At 46.4% G+C, this 22,653-nt stretch overlaps 1 protein-coding gene across 1 annotated transcript; it reads left to right on the forward strand.

Annotated features, from left to right (window-relative positions):
* Window positions 1–3,965: 3,965 nt before the first annotated feature.
* LOC8029710 (PAT complex subunit CCDC47) lies at window positions 3,966–21,676 on the forward strand. Its single transcript, XM_040222753.3, has 12 exons — window positions 3,966–4,176; window positions 5,313–5,536; window positions 6,720–6,839; window positions 8,335–8,509; window positions 8,905–9,101; window positions 9,882–9,983; window positions 10,801–10,908; window positions 14,019–14,101; window positions 14,857–14,915; window positions 18,187–18,296; window positions 19,056–19,223; window positions 20,426–21,676. The coding sequence occupies exons 2-12, from the start codon at window positions 5,315–5,317 to the stop codon at window positions 20,495–20,497; spliced, it is 1,416 nt and encodes a 471-aa protein (XP_040078687.2). The 5' UTR covers window positions 3,966–4,176; window positions 5,313–5,314; the 3' UTR covers window positions 20,498–21,676.
* Window positions 21,677–22,653: the final 977 nt, after the last annotated feature.

The following is a 22,653-nucleotide window of genomic DNA, read 5'->3' on the forward strand; positions in this document are numbered from 1 at the left end:
GGAGGAGGGAGCAGACAGTTTCCCCCTCTTCTCCAGCGTTCCTTCTGCTTTCCCCTCCTTGGCCTTCCTTTCCCTCACTCTTCCTTCTTGAGTTGCAACAGGCCATAGTGTATATCAATTTTTTCATTAAAAAAAGATTCACCTTACAATTTTTTTTTTTTTTTTTTTGGGGGGGGGGGGGGGGGGGGGGGAGGCGGGGGGGGGCAGTCGTGTGGTTGTGCGGGGCCCGGAAGTGACACCGCCTGTGACTTCAACGGTTACTTATTTCGTGATCCGGGAGACGGGTCGAAAGTTGAGCCTGAATTCCGCAGTAGTCACTCAGGGGAGGGTGGTCCACCCTCCTCGCCAACCTTTTGCAGAAGCGAAGGACAAACCAAAGCGTTTCTGTATTTAAGGGGAAAACAATTTAAATTGTCTTCATTTGGCCTCCAGGATCACGAATATGAGTATATTTTTCAATTTGGTGCACGTGGGCTGCAGAAAATCATCTTCGAAATACATAGTTCTCACGTGATGTCACTTCCTCTACTCCCGCCCGCCAGCCGCCATTGCCAGGTACCGAGAAGCAGATGCGGACGCTGCCGCCGCCGCAGCCGCATGTGCGTTGCTCGATTGCGACTTCACTACGGAATCCGTATCGCCCGTACAGCACGATGGCGAAAGCCATTCACCATGAGTTCTGCCCTTCCTATTTCGAAGAGCTTGTGGGCCCCACACGTGCTCGGTATGAGTATAAAGTGAAGATGTGCGACGGCGTCAATTCATACAGCCACGACGGACGTGTGCATCCTACCTGGCTATGTCGACGAACTAACTGTTGCTGCAACAGATGAAGGCCTTCAAGGCCCTGGATGTCCATAACTATTTCACGAGTGGATGGGTGAAGAGCCCAAAAGCGATATGCCTCCCAAAATTGGGTTGTGTGTATGTTCATACAGCCTAGAACTTGGTCTGCCTCAACGGGCGACGAGTCTCCCAACTGTAGATGAGCAATTGAGCCAGTGCAGCACAACCGCTAGCCTGGGTTCTTTAACGTGCATCACGCAGTTGTGATACACGACCGCACGCTGGTACGATGCTCATCCAGATCGAAACGGGCAGGGGTGAGGATTGAACCCCGATGCGTCTCCCATTGAAGCCTATCGTTGTGCTGAGCGAGGCGAGTTGACAGGCAATAAAACAAGCGTATTTTTGAGCCGAAGGTTTGCCTGCTAAGGAAGGGATGTGCCCGTACTTGCTGCATTAGGATTTGCAGCATCTTAGCTGGGTAAATTCGGCGCTGCCGCCGCAACGCCATTGACACAAGTGTGCTACATACACTACACAAGTACAGAAACTCTGCGAGAAAGGTAAAAGCAAATCCCTGCAGCGTGACGCTACCAGACACCAAACACTGCCTCGGCCGCTATGGCAATGCGCACAGGGTGCAAACAGAAGCATTCAGCAGTCCACGTACAGTTGAGCAACGTATTTCTTGCTGGTAATGAGGTGACAATAACCGCAGACACAGACGTCCAGGTTCTTAAAGGGGCGATGCAACAATTTTAACTTTGAAAGAATTTGCAGTCTTAAAATTCTTACATTGTTTATCTTACCAAAAGGAACTGAAAAACCGCCTCATTTTTTAAAAATATTGCGATTTTGTTGCGTAATAACAAAAAAAAGAACGGGAATATTTTGCGATCCGCAGCCGCGCGGTGGCGGCCACAGGAACTAAGGCGTGACGCACAATGGGTATAATGTAATAGGTTGGCAAGATGTGCCATTATGGGCTCAATCTAATGCCATATTTGGTAAATATTGTTGTTTCAACATGAGTAAATGCGTCAAAAACCTCATGTCATCGACAAAGTTTTACTATATTTAGTTTTAGTGCGCCAGCTGCCCGAGGTGAAAAGAAACTATTCCTCCCTTGAGCCTCATTTCGTTGTGCTACTACGTCAGTCAAACTTTCTTACAAAAAGGCCCCCCCCCCCCCCTCTCCCCTTCTCCAGATCGCTCAGACCAACCTGCAGAAGCCGTGCATGCTGGTGGAAACTCTGAAAGGGAACCCAAGTGGTCCTTGCCTATTCCCATTGCACGTCACTGCGCACTTGACTCGGAAGACAGTGTACAAGTTGAGGGTGGTTTGGAGGTGCCCAAAACGTCAACTGTTTGACATTTTTTAGAGCGCAGCTCTTAGGCGCCCCTTTCTGGCTTGAGCGGCGGCGCAGTCCGCGTAACCGCGCGTTGCACTATGGGACGTTTTAAAATAATGCATTGGCAACAAAAAAAGGTTGCGCAGCTTTTGAGTCGAAAAGATTGCCTGCTAATGACGCCGGCTCTCAATGCCGTATACTTGTTCGTTGGTGGCAGTTGATGTCACGACCACTTGCGCCATCTCTTGTCTCCCGTGACCAACGGTGCCGTATTGCTTGAAGTCCGATGGCTTCGCTGCATTTCCATAGGAGTTAAGTCTTTTTCTTTCTTTACTTTTTTCTCAGGTAAATTCGCTCTTTGCAAATTTCACAAAAAAAAAATGCACCATTTGTGGGCAACGCTGCACAAAATCGTAGCGCGATAGGTTAAGAAACCGAATTTTGCGGTCGATTTAAAGAGCCTGGCCGTTATTTGGGACACCCGGTGCGCTTTGCCGGTGCTCGGTCCTAACCTGTCCTAACCTATCCTAACCGGCTGTACAGCTCCCGTTGTAGCATTTAGCCATGTCACATCGCCTGTAGAAGAAATGTTCAGCGTCTCCACTCTCGTGAAGAAGGAAGACCAGCGAAGCTGCACTCAATACACTGTGTGCTTCTTCTTCGTCGTCGTCTGTTTTTTACGATGAATTCCCACCAACGCGCCCAACTATCCATTCTTCTATTATACCTGGACAGCTACCGCCATCTACGAGCACGGCGGAAACCATACTGGTTGTGTGCTTGCCACCGTCGCTTATAGATGGCGGTATAGCTGTCCAGGTAGGTTTGTGTCGACATACTGGACACAATCCTGGGGAACCTAGCCCTTAAAGGGATACTTCAACAAAATTTCAGTGCTTATTTTTTGGTCTATATGTGTTCAAAGGAGCAGTATCACATCGAACACACCAATATCTTCTTAAAAAAGTCACGAAAGGGAATTTTAAAACGAATTAGACGATTAGCAAAGAGCACCTGGTGGATGTCGCTAACGCCTCGTTTGTAATGCCCGTCTAGGAACCTTGACAGGTAGCGACGGTAACTGTCTCGCCTCCGGCCACGACGAGAGAAGAGGGGAAGGAGGAACTCCCCTCTTCCCGACAATCCTTTTTTGTGTGACCCAGAAGTCGCTATTGTCCCTCGACAAGATTATAGAAGATTAACCCGTCACTCAAAATTCGTACAAAAGCAGCCGCTTCGGTGGTTGGAATGACTAGGCCATCCTCTCGACGTCAGCCTCGCCGTAGCTTTGCTCGTCCCGAGACGAACCACGTCACGATTGCGTTGGATGTCACATGGTCTCCGCTGGCTGTTCTCAGAGCGCTTGCCCGAGGGAGCCGTTTATAACAAAAAATACAGCCACCAGGCTCAAAATGCAAACGTGCGATTGTCATTTACGGGTATTGTGGATCATATTCAACCTATTTTTGGACACGACGGGTATATTTCAAATTTCGTTGAAGTATCCCTTTAACAGCTCCGCTGTAATAATTTTTGTCTCATGTGAATTCGTGTTTCTCGGTCCGTCCCCCCCCCCCCCCCCCCCCCCCCCCCCCACACACACACACACACACATGCGCGCACACATTCTTTTTTTTTAAGTTTTGATCTCGACCTCGCAGCATTTGGGTTCGCGGAAAAAGCCATGAAACCTTCACATTTCTAGTGAGCTCCTGAGCAAAATAAACTCAAATTACTCTGTCGGAATTCGGAACACTCGGGTTTCAAGCGTCTACAAATTTGGCGCCTAAAAACTGAAAATGACTACTTTTGGCTCCGCTTGACTTCGATCGTGGCTGACTGCTCCAGCGGCTACGCTTATTTTTTTGCTGTTCACGGTTCACGGCAGCACGCAACACTTCGGCACTTCCTCGGGCGATCAGTCGTGCATCATCGTTCATCGTGTCACTGTTTGAGTACGCGCTGTGGTTTCTGTGCATCTCAACTTCAGCCCTCGAATCAGCGATTGCATCGCGTTCTTCACCGTGAACGTGCTCAGGTGAAACACATCGACATCCTGCTTGTGTAGCTGATTCCTCCCTCGCCACCCGGGGCATTTCTCGTCCACCCAAATCATTGACCTCAGAGACGCAGATTGCACGATGTAATATTAGGCGCGGTTAACTGAATCCTCGACCTTGCTTCCTGGCTAAGCTTCAGATCTGAATCGCCGAGTGTTGTGTCCTTGAATCGTGTACTTCCCCGTCAAGCGTACTTGCACCGCACGAACTTTTTCCTCGCAGAATCTGGCCGCCTTCAAGTTGGCTAATCAAGTTCGACCGTGTACCTGTGTATCTCTGTATTTTGCTTGTTAACTTTCCATGTCCCCTAAACTACGAGTAGAGCTTGCTGCAAACAGCTGCTGGAAAGTAACGTTCGTTTGCGCCGCTCTGCCGGTTCGCATGTGCCTTTGCAATGCACGAATTGCGTTGCCAATCGTGAATTAAATAAAAAATCGGTTCATAAAACCGATTTTTTATTTAATTTTTTTAGTCAGTGCAGTGCTTTCAAATTAACAGCTGACAAGTCATGCGCGTTATCTTAAACACTCGCAGGCTTTATCACTCTGAGCTGCGGCACGGCAAAGGTAAACTGGAGGAAAGAAAATGAATGGTTATAGAGAAATTGAGTAATGAATTTGAATATGCATTTTCTACGACGTGTGATGGCGGTACCAATGCTCGTACCACCAAATCGTTCGGGCCTTACAAGGGGCCCCAAAATAAAAGTGGTTCCTTGCTAACCTGATCAGTCTTGGCTTAGTGCTTCGTGCTCATTTTTAGTCGTGAAAGCCGGAGCACCAATCGAGAATTTTTGCCGTGCCTAGCAGATCCAGAACGCTTACTCGGAATAAGTATTCCTTACGAATATGTTGATGTCAAACTCAGATCACTCCCAATTATAGTTGCTAACAGGATGAAAGTGACAGGGAGGAGTTTCAGTTTTTCCGCCTCCAGCACGTGCTTCCTACCTTCGATAAGGCTTCGGCATCTCGCAAGCCTCAGCGTGCATGCGCAGCCAAAGCACAGAGGAAGGCAACGTGCACTTGCTGGAGGCCGGATGCTTGAAAGAGATTCCCTGCCGTTCTCATCTAGTCGGTGACAATAGCTTCCGCCGTGCCTTCTGTCGACGCAGGCATGGCCATCTGCAACGGGTTTCTGAGGCATCCCCTAGCGTTTCTGCTGCTGCTGCTTCTGTGTCCCCGTGGGACCCCCAGTGCCAACCCGGAGGACAACGAGTTTGCGGAGTTTGAAGAGTTTGACGAGGAGGAAGAGCAGAAGGGGGTTCCGGGGGGATCGCAGGGAGCTGTCCCGCTGCCCCAGAAGGAGCAAGAAGGGGAGGATGAAGCTGCGGTAGAGGTAGGTGACCTCATCAACATACTAGATTTCACCAGTGAGAAAAAATTGGAGATTTCTCCATGGTTGGTTTGCATTGTGAGCATGTGAGCGAGCGGCATGATGTGTTCCTGCGGTGCGTATTTTACGTGTCTTGCTGGCCCACTTTATCGCTGCACTTTGCATGCAAGAGGTTGCATATGATCGCAAATGTTATGCAGCTTGACGCATACTTTTGCTGAGCCACAGCCTTAAATACGGTTTTGACTGGACGGCATTGCATGATAATTGTAAAACCAACAAAACGTGACTTTGCATGGTTAGGATGGAGTGGCTCCCAAGGTTCGCATAATTGCTGTATGTCATTCCAAAGCAGAAAAAGGCACACCACCACCTATGGGGGCAGCTTTTTACGTCCAGTGGCTGTGCACATTCATTCTAAATCGCAAGTGGATTCAGTTTAATGAGTGTGAGATAATTGGAGACATGAGCCTGGGATTTCAATGCCATTGCCCTTTCGTCTGTTGTTCTTTCGGGAATAAGCTGCCGTTCAGCTTTTGTTAGGGACAAACTAACCACCAGAAATGCACACCCAACTTTTGAGGGGGTGACTTGTCAAATCGGACTTGGACTTGGCCTTGAACGGTTGGATAGACAGGTATCCATACTCCGCGTCAATATTTTGCAAAGCGCTTGGAATAACTATGTGTCTTTCTTAAATGCCCGTTCACACACGTGCGTATGACTACAACCAACTGAGACAAGACCTGTTTTTAAGCCTCTTGTGACAACTTACGACCGGCTGCATTGCTGCGCAGCCGGTTATAAGCCGTCGTAAGAGGCTTAAAATTCGGTTTTGTCTCACTCTGTCATAGTCACATGCAAGTGTGTAAACAGGCCTTAGCATTTCAATGTTTAACTGGTTCTGTAGTGAGCAACGCAATCTTACACAAACTTTGTGTACCCTCAGCTAAGGTGGATGTGGGTGTACTAACGTTGCTTAGAGTTCCATATATATTTGGAAGTCTCAGTGTAGCTGTCCCAACGGGATATCAAATGTCGCCGCTGTTTTTTTCAATATATGTAGAAATTATGATTCCTAACGTTGCACCGAGTTTTACGCATCCGCATGGATCGCATCTTCGGTTTGACATACTTGTTGCATGGCACTAGACGCTCTGACGCGTCGTCTGCTCCCCCGGTGCAGGAGGAAGAGGCAGAGGAGTTTGACCACTTCCAGGATGAGGAGGAGTTTGAGGGCCTTGACCAGGACAGACCCGTCAAGGCCAAGCCTTCGGGGGACAGGCCGGACCTAACCATCGCCAAGGCAAGGCACACCACTTTGTCTCCCATCACTTGCACTGTTTTACATAGCACTTGCTGCCTTTTGGGGCAAAACCCAATTTCACGGAGATTTGTGCTTCGTCCCTGGCTTAGCATCTTAAAGGGCAACTCCGCTTCATTTTTGGTTTTGAAAAAACAATGCAGTCCTCTTCAGTATCGCCTAGGAAGACCACACGTCAAATATTACGACGCAGTTCTGTCTAAATGTTTCTTAAATGGTCCGGCAAACTTTGCAACTCGCCAATTTGCCGAAATCGGCTGACTCGAGCAGGCGAATTCAGGCGCAACCAACAGCGCAGTCAAGGCTACGGCAAGGGCGGAGCCAACATTGAGCTAAACGTCATCATCATGGCCCCCTTTTGCTTGTTTTTACTTCTCCGATCGAGCATAGTGCATGACGTCAGCAACGTTGCCTCTCGGCGCTCAGCGGTGTCCACGTGATTGGCGTACGCGCCTGCACAGCGCGCTTCTTGGGAGCAGACCAACCGCCCGCCGTGGTCCCGCCATTACCGCCCTGTTCCGCGTCACAACCACCGTCGTCGTCTCACCGTTTGTGATTATTGCCTCTCGGAGTTTCGTCCACACTATGGACACCACATGCGCAGAGTCGCAGACTTATGCCGCAGTTGTGCAGACGTCGTCGAATGCCGTAGACACCAAAACGTGGCGAAGAGAGCGGTGCAGACGACACTCGTGCCTGCCGCACGCCCGCCCCCATCCCGCCCGTCGTTGAGCCGAGGATCACGTGACATCTCGTACCACGTGATGGCCATGTACTTGGCGGCCCGAGGCCAATGTTGCCGGACGGAGCCGAAGTTTCGGTTTCGATTTCCGCTCGTGTTTAAAATTAGATCTGAAAATATATATCCCATTTTTCGCGAAGCAAACGACGAAGTGTCTTTTACTAGGGCTTTTTAATTCGAAATCACTCATTATCCCGAAATCTTCGGAATTGAGCGGAGTTGCCCTTTAAGTTAGAAACACAACTATTGTTGCTGCATTATTTTGTGAAACTTTATTTTTCTTTTTGAAGAAAAATGGGGGGAGAGGAAAATGGATAGTCAAGTGTAAGGAGAAAAAAAGAATGTGAATCTTAATACTTTTTTTTTTGCAAGAACCAGTGTGTGTAAACTAAAATTATTGTTCTTTTTGTGCTTTATGAAGATAGTGTTTGTTCTAACTCAGTGGCATTGGAACAGTAGGGAACAGGAGGGTTGATAGTATTCCCTGCCATGTCAGACATTTCTAGTAAACAATTTTAATTTGGGGGATGGGGAGGGAAATCCTCCACCCCCCCACACACACTCACACGCACACACAATCTCCCAACACTTCCAATGCTTCTGTTCTTAGCACGAGTTCGGCAAGATAAAAAAAATCAGTTCATGGCCCCTTTAACACCCGGTGTACCGAGTAGTGTTTCAGTGCCCACGGAAAGCAGCTGCACTGACTGTCTCCCGTCTGTGCCTCTGCTGCAGGTTCCCCTGCACCTGCGCAGCAACTGGGAGAGCTTCTACATGGAGTTCCTGATGCTGGCTGGCCTGCTGGTCTACTTCACCAACTTTGTGGCGGGACGCAACAAGAACCACCGCCTGGCCAGCACCTGGTTCAACAGCCACCTTTCGCTCCTGGAGGAGAACTTCTCCCTAGTCGGTGTGTCTCCCCGGCACCCATTCACCCAGCTCGATTGGTGCCACTGCTCACCACTGAAGTGGGGGATTGGTCGCCTCTTCACTTGTTCCAAGGATACTTTTTCTTGGCTGTATTACCGGTTTGGTCGCAATCCACGCACGGGTTGTCAGATGACGTCTGAACGGCAGTTTATTTCCTTATTGTTTTGCCTTTCCTTTGCCCAGTAGACTAAGCTTTTCATCGCATAAAATAAGTAACAAGAACTGCTGGCCATTCCAAAAATTGGCAGCAGTCAATGATTTACAGAGAGCCACACAAAGAATTCCCAATTGGTGGGGCAGCTACTGATTTTAAGAGAGCCAAAAGCACAGGTCATAACTGATGCGCGTCCATGTCCCATTGTTGGGGTTCTCCAGGGGACGACGGCCGCAAGGAGCTCGAGGAGGGCAACCCGTCGGGGGGAGGGCTGGTCAAGGACTCGGAGAGCGCCTACACGCTGTGGTGCAGTGGCCGCGCCGGCCTCGAAGGGATGCTGGTCGAGCTGCGGCTGGTCAAGCGGCAGGACTTGCTAGGCCTGCTGTCGCGTCTCGTGCGTCCCGTGGGAGACCAGATCGTGAGTCGCTGTCTCGTTCAGGACGGTGAAGAACACTAAATGGATGGGAAGGACAGAACATCCTGGAGGGAGTGCAGGGTCTAATATTAACCTCGAAGGGGGCAAAGACGGGAGAGATAACAAGAACATGGCAGGTTGTATCATTGGATCTTTTGCTTGCACTAAAATTCGGGCATGAGGATCTTGGATCATCGGCATTTAAGAGATGCTTTCGAAAGAGCAATACAACTTTGTCCACATTACACTCGAGATGCAAGGACAATGCAATGTCTTAGTAAGGTAATCCCCCCCCCCCCCCCCCCCCCCCCCCCAAAAAAAAAAAAATTGCTTAAGACAGCACCAGTCACTTTAGTTTCCCGAGTTTCCCCTTTTATTAATCCTGTTTGGTGCTTTGTTCTTGGGAAGCGTTCGTTTTGCGGGTTATCCCACATGCTCGCGGTAGTTTTGTAATCTCGGTAGTTCCCATTGTTTTTCGATGCAGAAAGAAAAATTGGACGTAATCATTGCAATGACTGGCTGCTAGGTTTTCTTTATGGATTGCCTTATTGCCTTTATGTGATAAAACATAGTTTCAGTTTATATCTGGTCTAGATCCGATCTAGATCCGACATGTAATTTTAGGCTTGATCACTGTGCCATTGTTCTAGCAAACTTGTGAGACTGATCATAAAATAGACATGTGTCTAAATTTCCCAATGAGCTGCCTTGGTGAGGTGTGAGCGTGAGTGTCTTTCCAGCGAAAAGAAAAAAGTGTTTGTGTTGCTTTGCTTGGGACGACAGGTGGTGAAAGTGACTATGAGCCCGGCCTCGATGGACAACTTCGTCATGTGCGTGGCCTGCAAGAAAACCGGAGCCAAGCTCATGAAGGGCCTGGCCGATCTGGTGAGTCATGGAAAGAGCCCATGGCCAAGCTTTGGACTCTCCTCTTGCTTCCATTATATCTGAGCTTTTCAACCTGAATTGCGTGACCCACAGTATAAAATAAGATTAGGACTTGGGTTGACTGCATGCTTCTCACTAGCCATATTGGAAGAAGCCAGGACAGTGGAGTACCTAATTTCAGATATCTAAAAGTCGCCGCATAATTTAAGTAAAGTTTTGTTTACTGTTATAATACCCCGAGAGATGCCCCACCCCCAAGAGATAACCCCCACCTATGTTTGGCACGATTTGCTATTTCTTTTAAACACCAAAAGATAGCCCACTTATAGTAATTGCAGGGCTCTGGCCAATGGTGACCTCGGCAGAAATGGTGTTACTTAGCCATGACGAGAGATAAGCTCATCTTGCTGACTGGGAAAGACAGTCGTCTTTGCAATCGCAAGTTTCGCAGGTCACAAAATCTAAAACTAGCATTTCTTTTTCAACTTTTTTTTATCGCACATTGAAAGTTAGCTTACTCTTTATTTTCACCCGATTTGCTTTCAATTTTAGGTGGGCTGTCCCTCCAGATATTATGGTAGGTATGCTATTGTAACTCGCAGTTAAATCTCGGGTAACCGTTTATGCTCTTTTTTAGTAAATTGTAAGTAGGGTAGAGTGCTCTCTCTTGAGTACTCTTAATTTTGTCGTGCCCTGTTTGAGAGGTCTGTTGCTCAAAGCTAGGAGCGTATCACACTTTTTCCTCTCGGCAAACTTTGGTGGTTAGGTCCCTTGCCAAAGATTTTTTCCGATGACCGAGACCGGTGTGTCCTTGCAGAGCACCTACTGCCCGGAGAAGAAGAAGCCCGAGAAGTATGGGCTGCCGGCCGGCTTCATGGTCATGTCTGAGATGGGAGAGGTGGCCAACGCCATGTTAGATGCCAAGGTTAGGATTGGCCATGTGCATGCACCGTTTTGTGAGTGTGTTTTAGCTGCAAGTTGTGCCAGCTACTGCTTGACCAGGCAATGCGTGGACTTAAATAATTCTACGAAGCAAGAATTTGGAATACGTTGTAAAATGTGGATCTTTCTGAGCATTGTACTATGCTCACGAATGTCGATACAAAGCGGGAGTGTATTCAAGTTCGACACCAAGGTGTGCAAGTCTTTAGTGTCGAGAGCAAGACTGAAATTTAAAGTTATTTGGGGTCACTTTCCGACAGTTCGGAACTTTTGACTGTTTCAGCTTGCCACTCATGAGCAGTTGAGACGACACACCATTACCCTGCTCGAAGAAACTGATCTCGCGGACTGTTTCTCATTAGACTGTTTCTCATTTTTCATGCATTAGGTAGGGCATTTCTCACCATTACTACTGATTACTGGAACTCTGAGGCATTGTCTGAGGCACAATCCTGCTGCACCTTCGGATCTAAAAAACAATTTAGGAGAGCTTTTTGTTTACTGTGTACTAATGATGCTTCAGAGGCCCAGTGCACCATGCTTGTAAGAAGTAATTCGCAGTAACCTCACTGGACTATACTGACTTTTAGAGCCTTGCGCAGGTAAGTGTTTGACCCTCCGCATCCGATCCGCCTCCGCAAACTTTTTGTCCGCACCTGAACCGCATCCTCAGCATTCTTAAATTGCTTTATCTGCATACTTTGTATCCGCATCCGAATAGCATCCGCAGATTTTGGAATATATCCGACCCACAATTTTACATAAAATAAATAAGCGTGAATCAAAAAAACGTTCAGCCTTTCCACTCTCGTGAAAAAGGAAGACCAGCGGAGCTGTACTCTATACACTGTGTGCTTCTTCTTTGTCGTCGTTTGTTTTTCGCGCTGTTTCCTATGATGAATTCCCACCAGCGCGCCCAACTGTCCATTCTTCTATTATAGCTGGAAAGGTTGGCGCCATCTACAAGCGACGGCGGAAACTATACTGGTTGTGTGCTTGCCGCCGTCGCTTATAGATGGCGGTAGCTGTCCAGGTAGGTTTGTGTCGACATACCGGACACAACCCTGGGAAACCTAGCCCTTCCGCCGTAAAAAAAAATTTTTGTGCAAAGAATTTGGAGTTTAAAAACTTTGATAGTAATTTTATTATATTCTGTTGTATCGTATTTACTTTAGAAGTGATGATCATTCCAGAAACACTTCGTGTCACTGGAAAAAATTATTGCGATTATGAGGTCGTCCTGGGAGTGTGTAACACTCTGCCCAGAAGATAAGCTTAAAAGTAGGGAAATTATCATATCTTTTTGCTTTGTAACGTGTACTTCAAGCAGACGCATATTTTCTAAACCTATGATTAACAGAGGACATTGTCATTTTATTCAAGTCAAACAATAAAAAAGTGGGAGAGGGAAGGCGGTCACTCATTGCAGTGGTCACTCATACATATGTGGTAAGACGTGAGCACAGCGGGAGGGAAGGAGGCTTCTTTTACTTTACGGTTTGTGTGTTCGGTTTGTGTTTTCTTTGCTTGAACGACGTTCTCCGCTCTTTCCCCGCCAACCAGGAAAACTCTTTTCGGGAGCGATTGACGCCCCTTTATTTTCTTACTTTTTCTAGTGACAGCATTTTTGCCGAGATGGAACGTTCTAAAGTGATCTTCAGTGAGAATCAGGTCTTCCTTGGTGTAAAGAAAAATTTTCACCCCAATTGGCACCTTTCTTTTATACACCGTCTCATCCTACGATGGACTAAAGCCCAATGCTACAGGCCGCCGGGTCCAATCACAGGCCTGTTAGAAACCACCAAGGTAAATTTGCTCCGTTGTATGTATCAGTGCACCAAGACACGTCATGCAGAGACGAGTTTTTCGTCTGCTTATCGACCCTCGCAGCTTGCTACTAGTGAAGACTACTGAAAGAATTAAATACCGTCTGGAAGCAATGCGGCGAAGAGAACCCGGTATCAGAAGCAGTGGTTCTAATATGGTCCAAGTTCAGAAATGAAGATGAGCCGGATCAACTGTTCGACAGGGAAGCCTACGTACCACATGCTGAAGGGAAATTTTGGTCCGGGTAGCGTCGTACATGACGATTGGATTGGATTGTTATGGCATGGCTGAGGCAAAACAACTTTATGTCAGTGTGGCCTGAGTGTCCTCCAAGTTCTCCAAACAGGTTCCATGTTTACGAAATGTGGCATGGATATTTATGAAACTAAATACCATGTTCCTTTACTTCGCCAATACAAAATAGTGTGCTATCACAGCAGAGAACCAGATGTATAAGAGTAGTGCTTTTCATACTCTGTGTATAGGAATTTCTCTCGTGCACTCATTGCAATGCGGATGCAAGCCTTTTTGAGGTGGTGCTCCGCGCTACAGTAAAACCTCGTTATAACAAAATGGGATATAACTAAACTAATGGGTAGAACCAAATAATCATAATTCCCCTTGCTTGCTAATAGTGGGAAGAAATGGACAGTGGCTATAACAAACTAATGGTTATAATGAAATGACTACGACTGCTCCTTCAACTTTTTTATAACAAGGTTTTACTGTAGTTGCATTTCATAGTGTGAATCACTTGTTCATTCCACACTTTAGGTTCACACACGTTTATGGTCTACCTCGGCTAAAATGTAGATCCGGACCTGCTGATATCCGCGTCCGATCTACATCCGCAGCCCCTGGAATCCGCATACGATCCACGATTCACCAAATCTTATTCATTTTTATCCACATCCGGTTGGTTGCGGATATCGGATAATCCACGGGTGTGCAGTGCCCTACTGACTGTATAGCAGCACCGCAATAATGCTCCATCATAACTTCCAAACTACCATAAAATACCGCGGAAGTGCCCACTTTGTTCAAGCGCCCGCTGTCTACATTTTTAAATTTGAAATTGTGCAGATTATACGATTAGTGCTCGATTTGATCAGACAAGAGCCCATGTCTAGTTTAATCAAGTTTCCAGTTAAAGTGGGCTGGACACTCTCCCGGTATTTTACGGTAAAATCTTTTGAAAACTTAATATCTGCTGAGACACCTGCCTGTTCAGTGAGCATTCTACATGATGTATGAAATGTTCCCCAGGTGCTGTCGATCATCAAGAAGTATGAGGACTGCATCGACTACATTCACATGTCCGACCAATACTCTGGGCCTCGTATTCAGGAGTGAGTGAAATTTTGCTATACTACTCCCACATCACACTTTTATGTCTCTGTGTATGTTCCAGTTTTCTGCTGGACGTTGTCTGATCAGGATGGTGCTATCTTTTTTATTAAAGATGAATTGAAATCAACAAAGCTGGTAAAGCCAGATAGATGTACTAGGTTTTTTTTTTTTTTTAAACATCACAAATTATGCCTGCAATGCTTTGAAAAAATTTCCCCATGTTTACTTGATTCTAAGCACCCCCTTTTTCTTCAAAATTGTGATGCCCAAGGAAAGGAGGAATCTGTTTGCTGCTTAATACTTGAAGCATGCCTAACTTTTGCCTACCAATCTTTTTATTTCTGTCTAAATGATAAATAAAAGCAAAAAAATAAAGCTTTTATTAAAAAAAAAAAGTGTGCTTTTATACAATATTAGGTATATCAGTTTTGTTCTATGAAAATCAATTCTTAATGTGTTCAGGAAATATGCACTTTTAAGTCTGAAGTCAGTTAATAATTGGGGAATATGCTATTGAAGTATCTGATGGGTTTGGTGAGCTGAAATGTGCATTCTATGTGCAATACTCCTATTTTCCTGGAACCTGTTTGACATGCAAAAAGAGGCCATTGCACATGAACCAACCTAGGTAGTTATTATATGTCTAACTTGTATGGATGTTAAATTAAGTTATGTATTCTAACAGGTGCTCTTGCATGTGGTTTCACGTTTGGTTGCCACACAATGAAGATTAAGTCACACCATTGCTTTCCAGAGACACTCAGCCCACCAAATTGCCTGAGGTGAAGAAGGTGCTTCTGTTTGGCTTCAACGGTGAGTGTGGAGGGAGTCTAACAACCCTGGCGGATGGCCGCCTTGCGTTGACGGCCACTTTTCTTAGTCACTAGAGCGACCTCTCTTTGAGGTGTTTGCTGGGCGGAAAGTTTGGGGCGAAAAATATAGATGTCTAAAGAAACCTTCCAAATTTACTTTGAGCATGAAAACAGAATTGCTTTAAGCATCACTTGACAATATTTTTGTAAAGGTTGCTTCTTTGTGAACGGAGCGGTGTCGGGCGAGTAAGCCGTTGCACTTCTAGGACTTCTGGAAACTGCAAGAACTCCAGATGTAGAGTTGTGCTTCAGGAAGAGATCACAAGTAGGACGAGGCACTCCAGTTTTGGAGCAGCCAGCTCCAATTGGAAGAGAGGAAGTTTAATTTTGAGCTCTTTTGGTTGTCATGCAATCACGGCAAGAATTCTGCAGCAGTTATTTACAGGTCCTACCTAATTTTGATTTTGTTTATTTAAAGGGAAGATGGGGCACTTCTACATTTGAGAAAAAATGCTTGAATTGCATTCATTTGGCCTTTAGGTTAACATATATCAAAATTGTATTTCAATGCGACGCGCCGGAGAGCCACAAGAGCAATTTCAAAATAGGACTGAAGCCCCGCCTCCCTAGCCTTGGGCAGCCAAAAGAGCCATCGATGACGTCACGGACAGCGACTGTCTTTCACGTTTTTCTCGCGTTTAACAATACTTGCGCAGCAAATGGTTTAGGTATTCGGGTTCATGGGGTAAAAATACACTAGAATTCACTTCTAACTCATTTTTTCCAAGAAGCTCTGTAGCTTCCCTTTAAACAGAAAATAAGACTGTGCAAAAGAGGCACAGAGACAAGTTGGAGAAATACACAGGCACAGCACTGACTGACAACTGCCATTTTATTTTGATCTAAAATGCAAATGCTTAACAGAAGAAGAAACCAAGAGAGAGAGAGAGACCATGTGTTCTTTTTTAATGCTGTTTTATGTTCCTTGTAACAAGGGCCGACTCTCCCAACCACAAACGTTGCTACTGTTGACTTAAAGGGACACTGACGGGGTATTTATGCTTGCCAAGGTTTTTATTTGTACATGCAATATGAGAGCCCAACTACCCAGAACACAATTTGCGGCTCGAATTTTGTTTTCTTTTCGCCCGAAAACCGCTGATCGAGAACTGGCCGGTTTGAGTCGCCCTTACTCTCTTCTCCATGGTCACGTGTCATTTTCTGTGGTTTAGAAACAACCACCAAAGATACTAATCAAAGTTGTTTGTCATCGAGGGCGCACACTCAATACTAAAAATACACAAAAAATATGATACCCATTTTTTGTGGCTTCCAGAAAGGTGCGAATACATTAATTGAAAAACTGGCAAAATACAAAAAGTTTTTTTTTTGTATTTTGCCCAATTAACAAAATTAATTGAGATTAATTAATGAACTTCTGAAATATTCAATTTAGAGGAAAAGTTACAATGACAATGTTGTAGAGTGTCCTCAGAAACATCCAATTCAGTCTTAACATGTTTTTGAAATCTGGGCTTCAAAAAAGGTCCGCGAATTACGAAAAAAAACATGTGACTGTGCATGTTCTCCTTGTATTGCAGTACTCTCAGCCTTGGCTTGATAAACTAGGCCCGCATGCTGAAGAGAGAGCACTGTTGACAGGGCGCTGTTGACAGATCCGCGTTTTTTCATGTTTTTTTTTTATAATTTGAGCGCTTTTTTCGATGCCCTGAAATTTGAACCATGCTAGAGGTTTCTTGATAAAAACCACCGAATTGGACGTTTCTGATGACACTCAAAACTTTGTCATCGGAACTTTTGCTCTAAATTAAATATTTCAGGAGGTCTTTAATTACTCTTAATTAATTAATTGGGAAAAATACAAAAAATAGTCTGACTTCCTCCAAAGGATTAACAAACTTGCTCCTTTCCTTTGGTTTCGTCTTCCTAAAATATTTGTGAACCTTGGCTGAAATATTGTGCAACACCCCTTACATAATAATACAATAGCACATGTTAGTACACAAACACACAACACCGAACTGAATGACATGCATAGATACATACCATTTAGTGAAAAAGTGCCAAGAACAAATTGTGCACCTCTACTCATCCTGTGCAGTAGTGATGAGTGAGCACTCAGTAAGCCGTTTCTATTGTGCACTGCACCTGTCGTTTTGGGACACACGCAGGCTTCAATTTCGCTACAGATGTCAGCATTTCCCGGAGACAGCCGACATATGTTTCAGCATATCCTCGTGTTCGAGCAAAGACCACAAAAAAAGTACCGCATAAAAAGAAAACAGAGTTTGAAAGCAATGAAGCAAGCACATTTTTATAATATCATGTGGACGTACATGCCCGCCATTGTGGACGGGCGATAGCACTATGCGTGACAGTTAGAATGCCGACAATAGTTAAAAGTCGTAAAACCATTCAACACCTCCTAAAGGACCCTTTAAAAGAAAAAGACAGTTTTTTTTTAAACATTATAATTAAGGCATGCGTGTCAAAAAATAAGTTTCATATGAAAAAATTAATTTTTTAGAGCAATATTGATGGCGAGAGATTTATTTGAAATTCTGCGCGCAAAGTCGATGACGTCACGGAATGGTTATTTGCTCAACGCGATGATAATTCGCTCTTTCCACCTCAACGTGAAGACAAAGCCGATCCACCTCTCCTCCACGCACCCAAAATGCCGAGAGAGAAAACAAGTGGAAAGGAGGTGACTACTGACTGAATCGCGCCTTGCGCCGTCAATATTGCTGTAAAGTTTTTTTGTTTGTTTTTTTCGTTTAAATTAATTTTTTTTTTTTTTTTACATGCCAACCAGACTGTTTAAAAAAAAACATTTTTTTATTTTATTTTCAGTGCCCTTTAAAGGCACAGACAGCTATTGGGGGAGGGGCGGGGAGTCCCACGTAGTAGTCGCATCTTTTTCTTGTATCCCAGCAGGCGCTGGCTTTCTGCTTTCTCCCATTTCTCTTTCATTCGCCCGCTTAGAGATTTCAAACGATGCAGTCGTTTCTCAAGCAAGCTTTCTTACGTGCTTTGGATAGTTGAAAAAGCCGGCAAATTACGGCCAGTTTTAGATACAGGCGAGCAACCAGCCTGCTATCAAAAAAAACAACAGTCGTACCGGTCCAAAATTAAGCAGGTGGCAACCCTCAAAACAGTAGATGGTCTCCCATGATCCCCCGATCTGTTGCTGTTTCTCGAGAACACCGGATCAGTCTTGCATTGACGGGAGCTCCTTCCCATGGGTGCAGTGCCAGGCATGGGTCACGTGAGCCCCGAGACGATGGAGGACATGAAGCCCCTGATGCAGCTCGTCTTCTACTGCGTGGAGAAAGTGCGACGCTTCAAGCTCAGCAAGGAGGTGCGCATGGCTCGTCGTGGTCTTTGTCGGCGGCGTATAATTGTTGCGCCTATGCAAGCCCGGCTCTTGGGAGGCTGTTCAGAGAAAATTCTCGAATTTCAAGACTTGATGAAGCAAAGAAAGTACTATAATGCTTTTATGCAAAACACTTGTTTTTCTTTCTTAAGTTTATTGTTGAGTTTTGGGAAGTGGCAGAAATGATTTTTGCATGCACAATTTCTAATGCCTTTTAAGATGGGGGCAGACGTAGCTAGGTGTTTTACTCAAAAGACTGAAAAAAAAAAGTTGCATTATTTTTTAAGAGAGCTGTACACGATGAACAGAAATGAAGTTCAAGAAAAACAAAATAAGCTATGACTCTCTGTTTCTGCGGCAATGGCAGAGATTTACCTGTGTACCACTGCAGAAATAACTTGTCTGTCTTACATCATTACGAAGTAGTAGCATCAAGTCTTACAAACGTGATGCTGCTACTTTACTAATGCGCATGTTTTCCGTAACAGTCTTTGCTATATTCTATTTGCTAAAGCGGAATACTTGTAATGCAGGAATTCGTTGTAAGGGTCATAATAACATGTTTAACTCGGAGGAAGCGGGCGAGGACTTGCCTTTAACGTCGTTAAGCGGGTGTTTTCATAGTAGTAGAGGCCTTCCTTATAAAGGCGTTTGAAAACATTCGGAGGTGTTTGGTGCGAGCTGTCTTCTTTCTGCGTGCCTTGGAACTGGAGCTTGCCTTCTGTGCGTACCCCCCTGCTGCAGGCGAAGCTGAAGAGCGATAAGAACCGGCTGAAGGTGGAGGAGGAGTTCCTGAAGACGACGCATGCCCAGCGGCAGGAAGCGGCCCAGTTGAAACGGGAGGAGCGCCGCCGGGTCGAGAAGGAGCGCATGATGAACGAGGAGGACCCCGACAAGCAGCGCAAGTGGGAGGCAAGGCATTGCTCTATCTTGGCCGCAGTCCGCAGATGAGCAGCGACTACAGTCGCTGAGAGGTTAAGAAACGTAGGGCTTGTTGTGGTCATGCTTCAGGATTCATTCCTCTACGTTCCTATCAGGTAATGCCACAATCTCATTGGCTGTGGAGTGATATGAACTAGAGATTTGGCACGCCCTGCGTTTCTGAAACTGTCGGTGACTGTACAATGCTAGTGACAAAGCTCTAATTTGTTCTGAAGAGACTCGTGGCATTGGTCAAAACATCGTACCCCAAACTGCTCGCGGGGCTCTTCCCTCACACGCATTCTAGGGTACGGCCTGGAGAGCCGGAACTTCCACTTGCAGTGTTTCACAGCATACCGTCGTGCTTGTCTGCAATTGTTGGTGTGCAAGCGTCACGTCAGTATTTGTGCGGCACGGGCCAAATAGCCTTGCGGTAGCAAGCAGGCAAGCTGCCACATCTCCCGAGGCAGCCTGATCTCTAGCTGCGTAAACATGCACTCAACAATCTTGTCTTTTAATTCTAGAGCATGTGTAGTAAGGAAACTTGTTGCCGTACACCGGTGCACAGCAGAGAAGGCATTAAGTGGGCGCAGTTTCGTGTACAGATTGATGTGACTGGCAAAGATTGGGATTGCAGCCGTGGCATGAACGTGGCCCTTATAGGGACTGATGTACCTTATATGGGCAGATGTCATCAGGTGTCATGTCACAGTTCTACTTTCGTTTCATATTTAAGGGTGGTTTCGAAAGCACTGAAAGGAGAGTGCTAAGGAGTTGCTGGGAATATAGCTTAATGTTGAAAACCCACTGCCATTTTCATGGGTGGTGTGAAACACTAACGTAGAGTGAAAAATCTTCCAAAGACTAGATTAAAGTAAAAGCTAAATGATGGAAAGCAGAAGGCATTGTGACCCCTTTTTTCCAAGTTGACATCTACACTTCTTTGATGGGTCATGCCAGGGGATGTTTCATCAAGTTACAGCGTCACAAAAAATCATCTCATCTAGCAACGTAAATGTTACACGAAGCGCCGTAAAACACACAGGCTCGCCCCCACTTCCAAAAAGCGGAATGCACCCACGCCGCCGCACATACCCAAGGCACCCTTGAGTCTTCTGCAGCACTGCACATGCAGGAAGGCAGTTGCACTTGGAAGCGGCGTAACCAACCCACATGGGATTCTCATTTCGCAGGAGCGTGAGCACCGCCGGGAGCTGAAGCGGAGAACCCCGAAGATGAAGCAGCTCAAAGTCAAGACCCTGTAGGGCCGAGGCGCCGTCTCTTGCCCCCAGGGGACGCGCCCCGAGTCGTCGGAGCATCGCTCGTGGCCGTGCGGTGGCCGGAAACTTCGTGTCTCATCACGGCCAAAGGCTGTGGGGAGCTCGCCTTTGACAAGCCCTGGAAAAACAGACACTGTCCTTCATCATGTTGGCCGAGGGTTAGGAAACTTGGGGAATCGGACGTGCGTGACAGCGAAAGACTCGTCTTCCGGTTTGGGGTATCTGCGGTCAAATACTTTACTAGCTGCGGTCGTCGAAGAAGATTCGAGGGACCTGCTTGCCAAATGTGTAGAAAAGAAACGGGAAGAAAGGGAAGTGACGTTAGATATTCTCGAAGGCGCGCATAGCGGTTATCCCTGTGCTCTGGTGCGGGTCGGGTAGTGCACCCGGTCTTTTGCCGGGGCCGTTGTTCTCAACTAAAATTTTGCGTGAAGGGGGTTTTACATAAATGTCGGAAGTGCCTAATGTCTCTCAAAAGAGGTCTGGGAGAGATTGAAACTGCAACCAAGGTTGGCTTCTGGATTCTGTCCGTGAGTTTGTTTCGCTGTATGCTTTCTCTTTTTACTTTGAGTTGTGACTTTCAGAATGATTTGGCCTTGGCGGCCAAGCGTGCGATTTTTGAGTAATATTTCAATGTGAACATAATATGTAAAGCAAGGAGGGATTGTCTTCCGTACGTATGTGCGATGCAAGAGGAGCTTCAGGGTCGACCGTGGTACCGAGCGACTTCGGTACACTACAACAAGGGTGCGAAGCGTTCCCTTTCGGTCGGCGGTGGGACAACTGGGAAGTCACGGAGCCCGGGACGGAACTTTAAGAATGTTTGGCAGCGGTGAAAATTGCCCACTCGGGTTTGTTTCGTGGCAAGGCACGGCTTCGCTGCGGGTAAACCGACGCGCCGTGTGCAAGACTGAAGATACAAATTATTTTTCTTATTGTCGGTAGGTGTCCACTACTCGTTCGGACGCAGTACTTCCGCTGTACATACCCTGTCCCGAGGTTCGACTTTCAACGATCCATTAGCTATGCCACGAAAGTTTGCCATGCGATTATACGTAGATTGAATGATAGTAATTTCTTCTCATTTCACGGAACGAGCAAGAGATTTATATGGTAGGTGCAGTTGCCCCTTTGGAAAATAAAATTTCTCCAGACATGCCTTGACAAGGTCCATCGTGAGAACTCTATTTGGATTTCAGCTTTTCCATTTCACTTTAAGCCCGCTCCGCAGGCGACGCTACGATTCCTTTGGGCCAATTGAGCAGCGCCAAAAGTGCATCGTCGCGGCATTCATTATCTTTGTGGGTTTGCCATTACCAGCTAAATCATTCACCCACAAAAAAAAAGTGCAGGGTCATGCCGCATTCACTCTGCGGAATCTGTTTAGCCAGCGATATCAAGCGCACAAGAACGAGGAGTGTCACGACGAGCACTTTCCGCTCCATCAAGTCGTAGTGTCGGCTACGGTCCGATTTGAAACGGAGCATAGTTGGAGCCTTGTACGTTTGCCGCACGGCGAAATTCAGTGACTTCCATCAAATGACATTCAACGATCAGCGAACTGGCTCGCAGTCCCAAATACGAGCGTCGCACATACACCGTGCTGCGCAACCAAATTTGCTTTGCGACTCGCTTTGCTTTATTCGAAAGCGCGGGAAACGCCTCCTGAGCTCCTTGACGGTGTATCTGGCCCCAAGAAGTTGCATTGTCAAGTCGTAATGACCATTGCAGCACCAAAATGGCAGCTCCCGTGAGGAAATCTGGGCGTTATTTAATAATTTGGTGGCCAAGGCGTCGACTGGGGGCCCCGGGGAGGGCACATACAGCAAACGGACGAGAGCAGGGACAGCGCCAAAGGGAGGAGAGGAATGGCAGGCACCTCCCCTAGATTTTGTCCTGCCACTCCAAAATATACCAGCCTTCATACCCCCCCCCCCTCCCCCTCGTGCACAAACCTGTGCACAATACATGACCCACCACTTTCCTAACTCCCTCATCCTGTGGAAAAGGCAGTGATTTGAAGAATACTCAGTCTAAAGACCGAGTATCCAGACGTTTTCAACTCCTTTGTGCCGCCCACTTTCATTTCTTTCCATAGCCTGTGGAGAATTAAAGATGTATATGAATATCGCAATTTCTCG

The sequence above is a fragment of the Ixodes scapularis genome, unplaced genomic scaffold, assembly GCF_016920785.2.
Source record: "Ixodes scapularis isolate PalLabHiFi unplaced genomic scaffold, ASM1692078v2 PGA_scaffold5__190_contigs__length_132052651, whole genome shotgun sequence".
Taxonomy (NCBI): Eukaryota; Metazoa; Arthropoda; class Arachnida; order Ixodida; family Ixodidae; genus Ixodes; species Ixodes scapularis.